Raw genomic sequence first — 14,926 nt, 5'->3', positions numbered from 1 at the left:
TTTGACAAAAAACTATAGGTATACCAGACCTGGACATGGAACTTAAACAAATTGGTCCGTAATCAAAATTGATGCGACAAATGATTTTGTTGCCCAAATTAAGATTTGAATTAATTTCTCAAGAACTCAGACATGGAAGTATAGTATAGTTTCAATGGTAGTTTAATTTTAACATTCAACATAAGTATCAATTATCATTACTCACATATTCGTGTTTTTCTTAACCTAAGAGCTGGGTAATGGAAATGGCTGACTTAACGGTTATTTTTATTGTCAATAACTAATAACTAAGGTGTTTGATTCTGTTCACAATGGAGAACTAGGGTCAGGAAAAGAGGAGATGAACAGAGCAAGGGGGCAAAAGATAAAAGCTCAAATTGTTGTGAAAACAGGAATGGAAGCAAAGAATGAAAAGGCAGAGACAAAGCAGGGACAAAGGCAGAGAGAAGCAGGGAGGGGAAGGGACAGGCATGAAGACACGAAGTGAGAAGAAGGATCAGGTAGAAGAAACAGAAGGTGTGTAAACTGACATTGACAGACAAAGACAATACTGACATGTCTCAAACCCAGAATAGTAGAGCTGTAAATTAACTGTAAAAGTGTGACAATTTTGCACCTATTGTAAACAAAGCAACAATGTATAAAGTAAACAATACAGTAGTAGTTACATTATAGTCTTTTGTTATACTTTTAATAATGTTAGTCATCTATGGAAAGTTTTTTTTTTCAGCTGTGTTGTGGTACCTTGGTCCAAATCGGATTCTTTCATGTGACAAAGTTACAGAAGCTACATTGATGCAGCAGGCAACTGAGTCGTTAATGTGGAGGTTTGCTGTGATCAGATTGGAGCACTCTGTCTTTTGGTCAATGACTGCAAGTCACTTTTTTAAACCTCCACCCCACACTGTCAATGTGGAAAATTTAAAACATTAACAAATTATCAAAAAGCTTCACTTTAAACTTAAAACTGAAAATAGTTTTTCCGTATGCACCTTAAAGCACACCATGGTCCACCAAACAATCTGCATTATATAATGTTATCATGTAACACACTGAATGCATCACACATTAACACTGTAAGAGGGGAAAAAAGAAATGGGTTCTTGTTGATCTGGCAATTTCACATTCAACATGAGGCTATGAAGATATACTTTCTACCACAAATAATTCATACCAAAAGGACTGTGGCGTGATTAAGGCTTCTCTTGTTTTGACTCAATTAAATTGTTTCAATTGCTTTAGAATTTCTACACATTTCATAGGGCCTGCCCACACAACCTGATTAGGAGAGAGGGATATTTATTGAATGTAAGTACATTCCCTTTGGGAACTAAAGAAGGCCACCATAGATTTTTGATTGTGTTGTCATGGAGACCGGTGTCAACTGCCACATGCGACATAACAATGCCTTTATCCATCCAAAATGATCAAATATTCAGTAGCAGCCGCTGACAATGTTGCAGCAACATTTTTGAATTTAAAAATATAACTACACCAAGGCACTTGAACTTTGTCAACAATCAACAATTTTTCAGTCAATCATTTTTGACATACTTATGTTAAGGCAAATACAGTTGACTTTGGCATAATGGCTTTATTCAACACTCAAAAAAATCTTCTCATGTGAAGCAGCTATTTAAAGAGCAACATAAACCAGCTGAAAATGTTGTTTTTGCTCCAGTGATTTAACATCTCAACGTGCTGCAGTGATGCTGAAGTGCACCCCAGGGTGTGTCAGTACACTGTCACATCACTGTTGGAGGTGGTTACAGGTGCAACAAAGCATACAGTACTTCTGACCACAACCAACTACACTCAGCAGTGATGCACACTTAAAACATTGAAACACTGCTTTTCAGCCTGGCATTAAGTTACTCCTTAAAAAAACTTGTTTATTATGTGAATGTTTGGTTTGATTAAAAATGGCTTCTTGTTTCCACCTGAACCTAAGCTATGAGCTCTCATGACTCATCAGGGATTGCCTTGGTATCTGTTTTAAAACACATTTTAAATCTCAGTAGCTAATAATTATAGAATCAGCATGATGCTGAATCTACAGTATAATTTCACTATTGCTGATTTGAATGGGAATTCCTGATGTATAATGTTTAATTTCTAATATTAATCAAATGTCTTTCAGATTTTCGTGTCAAACCTCATGTGGCTCCAAGTCTGGTGTGCAACAGCAAACTAAAGAATAACACAATATTAGAACAACCTGTTATATCATCTCTGTGGAAAGAGTCTTTTATGTTTTCTCAAAGAACTCACATGTGAGGATGATGTCCATTATATAGTGAAGCAGGTTTGCTAGGCACATACAGTTTCCTTTTTTTCTCCAAGAGAGAGGGAAACAAAATACCGCCACCTTTTCCTTGTTGTGGAATCAAGGGAGCTCTTCTCTCTCAGCCCTCCTCTCTCAGTGTCCAAAGCCTCCCACACATCAGCACTCACATTAACATCATGCAAATACACTTTGAAAATATAAAATTCATTGGGTTAGGGTATATATTTATATAGATTTATACATACATATAAATTCATATACTTTTAAGGAATGTTAATCTATTTTGCTGTGTATGTTTTCTCCTTACAAGGTACAAAATAACTTTTCATACTATGTAACACAATATATAATCAACATATTAAAAAACAACTTATCAGTCCTTTTATCATCTTTTAGAAAAAAAAATCCATAATAAAAATAAGTTCTATGTTTTTTCTCACTTATATCTTACAATATATTTTCTCTCTGTCAAAAAACACGCACACATGTCCCATTTTTGTTTTTGTTTGTTTTTTCTCTTGGCAGCAAATTGGCGGCGGTCAAACTGAATGTGTAAAAACAAAATCACATAATGGTGGTGCTCGTCAACGTGGAAAAATCTCAGAGCGACAGCCTTATTGACATGTAGAATTCACAAAATGGCAGCGGTGGGTGTTGCAAAACAAACTAACAAACTGTGGTGCTGTTACAACGGGCACTTGGAGCAGCCACATTCCAGAGCAGTTTCCATCTCCTCGGAGTACGAGGTGCCGTCGGTGCAGCGGAAAACTGCCTTTCTCCTTCTGCTCTTGGTGACGCCACAGCAAACACCTGGGGGTGCTGCGGCCTGGCAGGATCGGGGACAATCCATGCGGGGAATCTTGCTGGTGGATGTACATGTTCTCATCGGGTGGTGGCTCTTCAGCTGCTCCCTCACCATCTCTCCTTGACATGTAAGCACTGGACATTAATGGAGAAAGGACATAAAACACACACATTATATGTACTGATATTTGTCAAATCTTGACATGATTTTCTCCGTTCCATCTCCTCTTCTAATAGTTTCCATTTTACCTGTGTCACAGGTAGGTCCGGTGTACCCTGGCTGACAGTGGCAGACGGGCTCTCCTCCCTCTGACACACGACACTCCCCGTGTCCGCAGCGATGCCCCCTGCAGGCTGGAGGCTCCTGCCGTCGATCACAGTACTGACCCTGGTAGCCTTCACTGCACTTGCAACTATAGGACTGACCCTTTGGCACACACAGACCATGTACACATCTGGAGTGAGACGATGAAAAGAGGGAAGGCAGGTTATCGGAGATGTGCATGTTTGGGGTGGATGTGTGTGTTTTTTTAGTGATTGCTTTAAGACTGGCCTAACCATATGATTTGGAAAACAACACTAACTAACAGACGGGCTCTTGTGGCACATTCGCGGCATTAGAAACATCATAAACATTCACAATTCATTTTCTGTACTGATGAGTGACGAGGAAAGCTCAACCAGGGAAACTGTGCTTCTATGTGGATGATCTTAGGTTTTGGATATAGGGCTATGACAACTGCTTAAATATCCACACTTCCTTTTTTCCTTATCAATATAACTTATTTTAGTGCAACTGCAAGTAGAGCTTCCAATTTTAAACAACTTCCTATAGGACGAACATGTCAAAAATCATGCTCAAGTGTGCCTTCATCCATTTTCATGTCAATTTATCAAAAACAGTAATGTCATTTAGGGCTGCAACAGAAAGCATACACACATACATATATATATATATATATATATATATACATATACATATATACATATATATATATATACATACACATATATACATACATACATATATATACATACACATATATATATATATATATATATATATATATATATACATATATATATATATATATATATATATATATATATATATATATATATATATATATATATATACATATATATATATATATATACATATACATACACATATATACATACATACATATATATACATACACATATATATATATATATATATATATATATATACATATATATATATATATATATATATATATATATATATATATACATATATATATATATATATATATATATATATATATATATATATATATATATATATATATATACATATATATATATATATATATATATATACATATATATATATATATATATATATATATATATATATATATATATATATATATATATACATATATATATATATATATATATATATACATATATATATATATATATATATATATATATATATATATATATATATATATATATATATATATATATATATATATATATATATATATATATATATATATATATATATATATATATATATATATATATATATATATATATATATATATATATATATATATATATATATATATATATATATATATATATATATATATATATATATATATATATATATATATATATATATATATATATATATATATATATATATATATATATATATATATATATATATATATATATATATATATATATATATATATATATATATATATATATATATATATATATATATATATATATATATATATATATATATATATATATATATATATACATACATATATATATATATATATATATATATATATATATATATATATATATATATATATATATATATATATATATATATATATATATATATATATATATATATATATATATATATATATATATATATATATATATATATATATATATATATATATATATATATATATATATATATATATATATATATATATATATATATATATATATATATATATATATATATATATATATATATATATATATATATATATATATATATATATATATATATATATATATATATATATATATATATATATATATATATATATATATATATATATATATATATATATATATATATATATATATATATATATATATATATATATACATATATATATATATATATATATACATATATATATATATATATACATATACATATATATATACACATATACATATATATATACATATACATATATATATACACATATACATATACATATATATATATATATACACACACACACACTCTATATATGTCTGTTTTCATTTATTGATTAATTGTTTTATCTATAAAATGTCAGAAAATTGAGGAAAATACCCATCAGAATTGTCAGTGCCCAAAATCATGCCCTCAAATTTCTGTCTGTCCAACAGTCCAAAACCCAAACATATTCAAATAACAATGATATAAAAGAAAACCAGTTAATGGTTTGAGAAGATGTAACCGTCAAGTCTTTGGCATTTTTGCTGGAAAAATGAGTTACATTAACAATTTACAAAGTTGTTGATGATTCATTTTCAGTGGATCAACTAATGACGGTTCAAGCCCCACTGTTTTGAAAGCAACACAAACAGTTGGTGATGAATCAATAGAAGCATTCAAAGACTCTTTAACCTCTTTGTTTTCAGTGTAGATGTGCAACTACTGCAGCAGCAGGGTTAAGTGTGTACAGTAATATGATTTTCTGAATGTCTACATCCATACATTTGAATGTCTACATCCAACCATGTTTACATCCATACATTTCTGCCCAGTCTCTGCCTCTCTGCTTACCTGCTGTTCTGACAGGGGCTGGGTGCTGTCGTCTGGTCACACAGGACCCCGCTGCGTCCTGGAGGACAATCACATGTCACCCCCGTCTCTCCTCCCTCCCTGCACGCACCCTGGGCACACACACTGCAGGAATGACACCCTGCAAGAATGGCATCACGCTGGTGACAGAACAAGAAAGGTAGAAAATACTGTCAGGTGAAGCTTAGTCGAATGGCCTTTAAACGCAAATAGACGAGAACAGAGGGGATGTAACCTGACAAACATTTTGATGTTGCATGAATGCTACAACCTTCACCAACACCGGAAGTTGAGTGTAAATATAGCTCCAAAACGGAGAGACAGCTGCTACTAGCATGGTTTTGTTGAAATGTGAACTAAAAATCTTCAAGTCAAAATGTTTTCTACTGTTCCCCATGTAATTACCTTGCCCTCGACCCCTTGTGGTCGCGATCCTCCTGCGGCTTGGTAACTCAGGTCTTGAGGCTCACCATTGATTCGGACATTGTGGATGCAGCCATTAAAAGCCTGAGGGGAACGTTCAGGGCCAGGTCGTAGACCTGTGGCCACCACCTGAGATGGTACACCTGGGAAATGGAGGAGAACAAAGCAGGAAGTTACGGAAAAAGAAGAAGGAGAAGAAAGATAAATCAGAGTTGACAAAATGTTGGAATGAATGGGAAGAAAATAAGTGAAAGAAAGAAAAAACAAAGTAAATTGAAAGGAGGATTGCTTGATTATTGTAATACACTCATCTCTGGTTTCGTTCTTGGTTGTTTCTTATAGTACAATACAATGTTCCAACAAGAATACGGCATCATAGCTCTCAATGTTGCACAATAACATTATGTTTCTTTCTCGTACTTGAGAAAAAAGGCTGACTGTTCTCTTGCCCTTTTTCTGAGGAAAAGTTGAACAAAAACAGTTCTCAATCTCCTCACCACATCCCTTGCTGGGATTTTGTGTGTGTGTGTGTATTTGCATGTTGTGGGTGACTGTATTAGTATGTAGCCATGCATGGCAAACATGTGATCACAAACTACAAAAAGGCAGTAAAGGGCAGGCAAAAACAACACCTATGTGTTCAGAACATGTGTCTACGAATGTGTATAGATGCATGTGTATAAATGCGTGTGTGCACGTACCTCCTATGTAGAGTTGGGTGTTGTGGTCGACGGAGGGCTGGCGTGCAAGCTTGCCCAGGCTCTTGGGGGCACCATTATCCACCACCAGGCTCAGTGAACGGTTCTGAATCAACAACTCAACAGTGTGGAAAAGTCCGTCATTCACAGACTCCACGCTGTAACAAACACACAAACAGAGAAAAAAAGGAAGAAGAGATTTTCAGTATGGTTCCTATCATGATAAATTACTGTTGAATTCTACACCAGACAGGAGAATTGGGGGGTGGGGGACATGATAGAGCAAATTGGAAATGCTAGACACAAAACAGACTCCAAACATTTTCAAGTCAAAAATTTCTTTGTTTTGTTGTGTTTGCAAATCGACCAAACTAAATGAAAAAGAAATTAGGGAAATCTGTGTTGAAATGTTATTCTCAGACATAAAACAGACTGATTACATCCTCAATGCAGTGTTCTTTTGGAAGACATTAAAATGTGCCCTTGATCTAGGCCATGGTTTCCTAACATGTAGGTTGAGGCCGGGAATGGGTCCCCTAGCAGCACACAGGCTTGCTTTTTCTGATGGGCTGAAGCCTTGGGGCGAGATCAAATTTATACAATTTAATGGCCAGACTCAACCAGTTTAGACCCTTGTGCAAAAGATGAGAGAGGCACTCTTACTACAGCGCTGATATTTTTTTGAGGAATAAATGTTTCTACTGAAGAGGAGCCTTCAATGAACCAGGATCATGACCTTTTGCACCATGTCTGACCCTGAGAAGAAAGTGTGTGTGTTTGCGTGTGAATGTGTGTGTCTGAGATTCCCCACTAAATGGTTGTTGCTGGAGGGGAGACAGACAGCTATAGAGACAGTGGTTTGGCACAGCCGAAAGAGGGAGAGAGAGAGCGAGAGTGAGAGACAGAGAGGGAAAGAGAGGTAGATGGTGGGGTGGTAAAGTTGACTGTGCCTCCGTTCACCCAAGTTCTTCCTTCCCTGAACCCCGGAGAAAACGAGCAGAACATCAGAAACACAAAAGAACAAGTGAAGCCACTCTTTCCGTTGGTGGTCTGCTTCAGACTCCCACAGCTAAACATCAAGACAATGCATCCCTTTGTCTGCAGCCGCTCATTGGCTAACTAGCTAAGGAGCCTCAAGTCAGCTTTGATTGACAGCTGTTTATAGTGTGTTCAGATTACGGTGATGTTACATTAACAGCCAATGGAGCAGGGTTGTGAGTTCTGGAGGCGGGCCAGTGTGACTTTCATAGAAAATGCTGACCATACAAAAGGAGAAAAACAAGGAACAGAGCAGATGCAGTAACATTTGAAGAAGAAGAAGGAGAAGGAGATAATCATGATTAAAAAGGTTATGATTATGATGGTAAAGAAGTAGAACAGAAAAAAAAAGGATGGAGATGAAGCAGAATAAATGAGAAAGAAAAGAATGAGGAACAGGGGAGAAGAACTAAATATGAAAAAAAGGATTAAAAAAAATTAATACATAGCTGTTAATAGTCATGAAGTGCAACTGTGCATAGAAACCTACTGGTGGGACCTTACTTGACTTTTTCATGTTACATAGATTTACATGTATGTAAGTAGGGTTTACATTATACACAAGAACATAATAGGTATTACAAAGAATCAAAACATTATTATTAATTATCGATGTACTTTGTATTCTCTCATTTGCACTTGTCCTACATCATGCCATATTTGACTAAAAAAAATTAATTGGATAAAAGTTTAGAATCAAATCTTAGGAAGTACTTTATGAACTGAAAATGCAAATTCAGATTAATGTGTTGGTAGGATAGATAGAGTAACAAAGCCATTTATGCATTCAACAATGGCAAAGTCTAAGTCCTGTTCTTCTGGACATCAATCTAGTTCAGCATTTAGATGGCGGTTTCTAAAATAAGAGCTCCTACCGTACTGTAGACCCAACACAGACACATACATGGTTTCCATTAGGAGTCATGTAATTTAATAATGGTCTCACACAGGCCTGCTTCAACCAAGCAAAATGATGGTCTGCTAGCCTGAAAGATTAGCTCTCTATCTCACTACACTCATCTTCACTTTGTATTCCCTCTCTCACCTATCCTCTTCTTTCCTTTCTCCCCTTCTTCACCCTCATCTTCTTTTTCCTCCCTGATTTCTCCTGGTGTCTTCTCTTCTCCTCATTTTGCTGTTCTGTGCCCTCCTCCTTACAGTCTTTTCTACTCCTTTGACTTTTCTAAGGCTTCTCTGCTTTCATTCTAAAAGCACTTCTTCCTCATTTAAATTTGTTCAAGTGTCTGGAAAGTTAAATAAAACAAGCAGCTCACACAGCTGAAGACATTCTCAAACTGATTTTGTGCACAGGTTTGAACTTCACACACTCATTTTGGCACATTGCACACACAGACAGACACACACACTCTGAGCTGTGAACCTGCTGTGACACCAAAGCTCCACCGGGTGGCAGTAGATGACAAATGGTCATGGTGCTTCCATGTCCGAGCAGATGCCAGACCTGCAGGGGAGTGTGTGTGTGTGTGTGTTTGATATTTGCCAATATCAGGCTTCAGTGTTTCGACATGTTTTCCAGAACCTCACTGAGACGTATTTGTGTTTGATTCTACATATGACAAATATACTGTAAAAATACATATTATCTTTATTAACCTGATGTTAAAGTATATATTTGTGAGAATGCTTTGTGAGGAGCATGTCTACTTGATCAATATATATTTGTGTCTGTGTGTGTGTGTGTGTGTGTGTGTGTGTGAGAGAGAGCGCTTAAGTGTGTATTTCATGTTCTTTGAAGTTGGCTGTGTTGGCTCTGTGTATTAGTAAAAAGCAGCCCATTATGGGATTCAATAAAAACAAACACACAGCCGTAGCAGATTTCAACTGCCTCTCTCTTATTCTCATTGTGCTCGCCCAAACCCACAAGGGACGTCAATTTCCTGTCAGTCCAAAATCAAATACACCCTGAATGAGCACATACACACACAAATAAACTTCACTAAAAAAGAACTTCCTAAAACCAAGAACTGGCTTTTTTAAATGAAACTGAATCAAACACAAAACCAGAAGTAATTACAGGTTGTTGACTATATCTCAAACTGAAAAGAAATATTTGGATTAGAAACAACCACGCAGATCCACTTACACTGTTAAATCTAATTAGGCACCGCTATCATTTACTTACAATGTTTCTAAACCACATTTGCGGTGTGAATGTGTGTGTGTGTGTGTGCATGCGTGAGTGTATCTGACAGTGAACCTTGTGTGTTTCTGAATGTGCATGTTTTTGTTAATATATACATACAGTATGCATTCATACAAGTGTGTGTTTGTCTGTCTGCACATGCGCAGATGCATGTGCAGTCGTTATACACTATACGTGCATGTGTGTCCATTAGTGTCTCTATGTTTGAGTCAGTTTTGTATATATTTGCATGTGTGTGAGTGTGTATGCTTCTATGTGTGTATGTGTGAGCATGTGTGTCCGTAAGTGTATGTGTCTAGGTGTGTGTCAGGCTGTGTATGAGTGTGTGTTTAACAGCCCAATCTGATTAAAATGATGTTCAGCAGACAGGCATCCCAGTCCCATATTGCCGTGGTAACCTCAATTAGTCATTCCTGAGACGGCAGCTGCTGAATGGCGAGCTCCTTTCACTGTTTTCTTTCCCTCTTTTTTCAGCTTTCATTAAACAAGGCCAGCCAGTTCAGATGAAATTTGTACTTTTCAGTAGTGGATTCATAGCGTTTTGATGTAGAGTTTCAGGAATCAGTGCTCGTTGTTTCAGGCCTATACGGTTTCAGTATTAGAATGTTTGAATTGCCTCTGAGCGTTTTAAACCTATAATGTTCAAGGATTGTCTGTTTGTTGTAACCACAGCCATGTGGTTTTTAAGAGCCAGATTCAGGTCAGACATTCAGTCACTAAGACCTCTGTAAGACCTGTATCTAAAGAAAAACGGCATGTAAAAGTTGCATAATTGTGACGGTCTAAGTATGAATGAATATACATAACTTTTTTACACAACTCACATAATTATTTATTTATTTTAGATGCTAAACATCAGGAGAAAGTGGGTTCATTTGTTGGTGTGTATGGAGTGTGGCTATACAGTGATGCATGGAATACACTGTGAGAATTTAGGGTGGACACAATGAAAGGAACGATGTTATGAAAACCAATACACGTTATGTTGGACATGTGTTGATTCAATTTGGTAGTGTTTCTGTCATAAATTACATTACATTCAAAGGTGTACCTAATGTCTCCCGAGTATCTTTGGACCTATAACTCATTTTAGTTGGGCTAGTTTCCCTTCTGAAATGCAACCCATTTACACTGTAAACTTAGGAGAGTGTAAACTTATTTGTCTCATTTGAGGGCATGTGGGGAATCACGACATCCCTCAGATACCAAACCCTTGAGCCCAGGCAACCAGGTTCAGGACCTCTTTTTCAGCATATGACCCCTCACTGGCTTCCCACCCACTCAAACTGCCAACTCAATGGAAGCACTGCAGACAGGGAATGAACCCTGCTGTGGTGGAGTGCTTGGTTGCAAACCTTTTAACACATACAATAATAGTTGTTTTGTCTTTTGTCTGGTGATAGATTTTATGTATTTACTCCTCATTTCTTCTAATTTGCAACAACTGGCCCAAAATAAAAAAAATCAATATACTGCACATATATTATTGTTTAATATCATTCACTATTATTCAGTGAAGTATTTGGTAAGTATTCATTTATTTTGTACAATAGGTAAAGCACCTTTTCTTCCTGCTTATAGTCATCTCTTCCTCTCTCTATTCTTTCCAACAGCCAGTCTTCCCTTTCATCTTCTTCTGTCCAACAATCCATCATCATCCCTCCTCACCGTACTTCTGTCTTTTCTGTGTCCCCTTTCTGTCCACTCGTCCATCCATCCATCACTTCCACTGCTTCTGCCTTTCTTTGTCATCCTTTTCTGCTTTCATGTACCTATCCATCCCTGCATCCCTCCCTCTGCTGCTCGCTGATGAATAACAGTAGATGTGCTCTCTTTGACCCGATGGGAGATTAGTGTGGCATTAGTAAAGGGCAGCACATTAATACACAACAAACACACACTCTGTCTCTCTCTCTCGTACACACACACACGTTCATTTAACCCTGGGCATGCATAACCACTTTCATTTGTTGCTAATAAGGGCACAGTGAAGGACTTGTACACCTTCTCCTATCTGTCTTTCTGTCACTCTCTCTCCCCATCTTCTTTTTATCTCCAAAGCTCACCCACTTGTATGCATCTCTTGTATGTTTTTTATTTTCATTCTCATTCCCTCTGCTTTCCACCCTTGCATCTTTCTGTCCGCTTGCTGAGATTCCTCTTCTTTTTTTTTTACATTCCTCCGTCTCTTCTCCCTCTCTTTTCTTTGCGCTCTATCTCTTTTATCTCTATTTCTGTTTCACTGTGGGTTGTCCAGATGTCATCTAGGTGTGCATGTGTCTATAGGTGTATGCCTATGCATAATTTAGCTTTTTATCCTTTCTGCATGTTTGCGTGTTTCCATGTACAGCACACATACTGCATATACATGTGTGTACCTGGGTATACATGTCTGCTCCAGGCCTCCTCTTTGTCCTGCTCCACCCCTCACTTTTACAGTGCAAACGTAACCTAATCTCTTAGATATCTAACAATCGAAACCTCACACACAATCAAATCTGTATGTCAAAGCCAAATTTTAACTGTTAAAACTGAGGTGACTCATTAATTCACCATTTCACCGGCATTTTTACAGACCATACTGTGTTGGTCTGACCACACAAAAACTGGCTTGAAAATAATGCTCATCCTTGCTCTCTGGTTTATACACAAGATAACCAACCCAGGGATCGCTCAGAAACATCCCAGGGACTGGCACCGGTCCCTGGCCCTCAGTTGTACAACCGCAGTAACTGTATGGACAGTGCCATGTGCCATGCCAGAATTGCTGTGCTCAGATTGTGGTGGTTAAATAGTTGCGCCATTCTGGACAGTATCAGTTGAATGGTGGCAGGACGTTCTGCTGTGCCTGCCTAGCCATGCGGTTTGAGTCAGTTTACAATGTATTTCCAAATTAGGGCAGATAAGATAGGCCATTTGCAATGCTCAGACTCATGTAATCAAAAGATGGCACATACAAGGGAATACATAGAAGCTTGTGGTAAAATGAGCCCAAGGCTTGAAGCTGGGCCTCGTCTCCTTCCAGATTGCTAATGCTAAACATAACATAGAGACAGTGTTTACTTAGTGCTTAGCATTGTGCTCAGACATGATTTGATTCTATGGATCTCTGTTTCTGACTCTCACTTTCAATCTTTCTTATTTTTCGGTCTCTTTGTCATACTTGTGGACTTGTTCCCCCTTTAGCTCCCTTGTCTCTATTTGTGTTTTCCAGCTTAACGCTTTCTATATCCCTCATTCAATCTTTCCTTTCTGCACAACTGTACACTTTATTTGTCTCTCTGTCTTCATCTGTCTCTCTTTCATACTTTATTTCTCTGATCCTCTCAGTTTTTCTTGCACTCTGTCTGTCTGTCTGTCTGTCTGTCTGTCTGTCTGTCTGTCTCCCAGGCGTGGCCTGTGTCAAGTTAACAAGACCAGACAAGGATAATTCCCTGACTCACTCTGTGGTTTACTTTTCCCCTCTACTCTTCCCCCTCTTTCACTCCATCCCTCTGTCATCCCTCACTCCTCTCTCATCCATCCTGCTGTTCAACTGTGTCTCGTGGTCTTTTCATTTCGACTGCTTCTATCCATCTGTTTTACCCCTCCCGTTTTCTCCTCTGGCAGACAACCTATACTATGCAGCTATCTCTTATCGTGTTATCTGCTATTTCACACATGCCCTCCATCTAGCATCAGTCCATCCATCTGTCTTTCTGGCTATCTCTCTATCTATGTCTGCCTCTCAACTGATCAATCTGTCTTTCTATGCATCCATAAATCCCTCTGACTGTCCTCTTCTCTCTCTCCTACTCAACCTTTTCAACTCAGTCTCCACCCCTCCCATCTGTGTCAGTGCCTGATTAGATTCACCCCATCGTTTCCATTCTTTCATTCGATCCTTCCTTCCTCTCTAACCATCCCTTACTCTTTTCCTCTTCTTGCCTTTCACGATATGTCATGTATTGTGAACACTGGTACATATTCTGGTTAAGGTCATATTTGGGATAAGTGGTTTCTACACATCTACCCAACCAGATTACAAACCAGTTTGATTCATGTGAAGAAACAGAATATCACCACAGAAATAGAAAGTGCACAGACTGCAATAAACAGCAAACTAGACAGGGTGGCAAGTTGTTGTTATGGCCAGCAAAAATGTCTTTCTACCCAGATGACCTCTTTGCATATAGCGTCCCTGTTGAAGTCTCCTTCATGCAGGTCATGGTCTCTACCAGCTACAGGGGTACTGCTCTACAGCTGACCCTGTGCTCTGGCCTCTCTGGAAGGGGGTAAGGTAAAAGAAATTCACCTACATGCTTCAGCACAGCACCACATTATTATTATAATTAAGCTGTTTGTATACATCAGTTTATCAAAGGTCAATGAAGACAGAATACAGAGTTCACATTCAACAACACAATGCTACAGTATACTAAATAACTTCTACTAATCAACTCTGAAACACTGCTGAATATGTCATCACATTGCAACACTGGCACTATCACTGTTAATGACAATGCTCTAAAACCTGTGAATGCTGGCTCCATGTTCAACACACAGCATCTCAAAGAAACTAGGAGAAACTGTCCATCCACGTGGCACACAGTGACTGCAGGGTAGACGCAGACCATCTTCTT

The 14,926-nt window shown here is 37.0% G+C and overlaps 1 protein-coding gene across 4 annotated transcripts in view; it reads right to left on the bottom strand.

The window, feature by feature from the left end:
* Positions 1 to 144: 144 nt before the first annotated feature.
* slit3 (slit homolog 3 (Drosophila)) overlaps positions 145 to 14,926 on the bottom strand; it is a 252,796-nt gene continuing 238,014 nt past the window's right edge. For all 4 annotated transcript variants that reach the window (XM_044204612.1, XM_044204611.1, XM_044204614.1 and 1 more), the window contains 5 exons: positions 7,106 to 7,260; positions 6,387 to 6,547; positions 5,964 to 6,121; positions 3,341 to 3,546; positions 145 to 3,226 (listed from right to left, as the gene is read on the bottom strand). In XM_044204612.1, the coding sequence (XP_044060547.1) occupies positions 2,973 to 3,226; positions 3,341 to 3,546; positions 5,964 to 6,121; positions 6,387 to 6,547; positions 7,106 to 7,260 (934 nt within the window). In that variant the 3' untranslated portion in view covers positions 145 to 2,972. The remainder of the gene's footprint in view (positions 3,227 to 3,340; positions 3,547 to 5,963; positions 6,122 to 6,386; positions 6,548 to 7,105; positions 7,261 to 14,926) is intronic.

This window comes from Siniperca chuatsi, linkage group LG8, assembly GCF_020085105.1.
Source record: "Siniperca chuatsi isolate FFG_IHB_CAS linkage group LG8, ASM2008510v1, whole genome shotgun sequence".
NCBI classification, from domain to species: domain Eukaryota; kingdom Metazoa; phylum Chordata; class Actinopteri; order Centrarchiformes; family Sinipercidae; genus Siniperca; species Siniperca chuatsi.
Note: the sequence above shows the minus strand (reverse complement) of the source record. Positions and strands in the feature narration are given on the sequence as shown.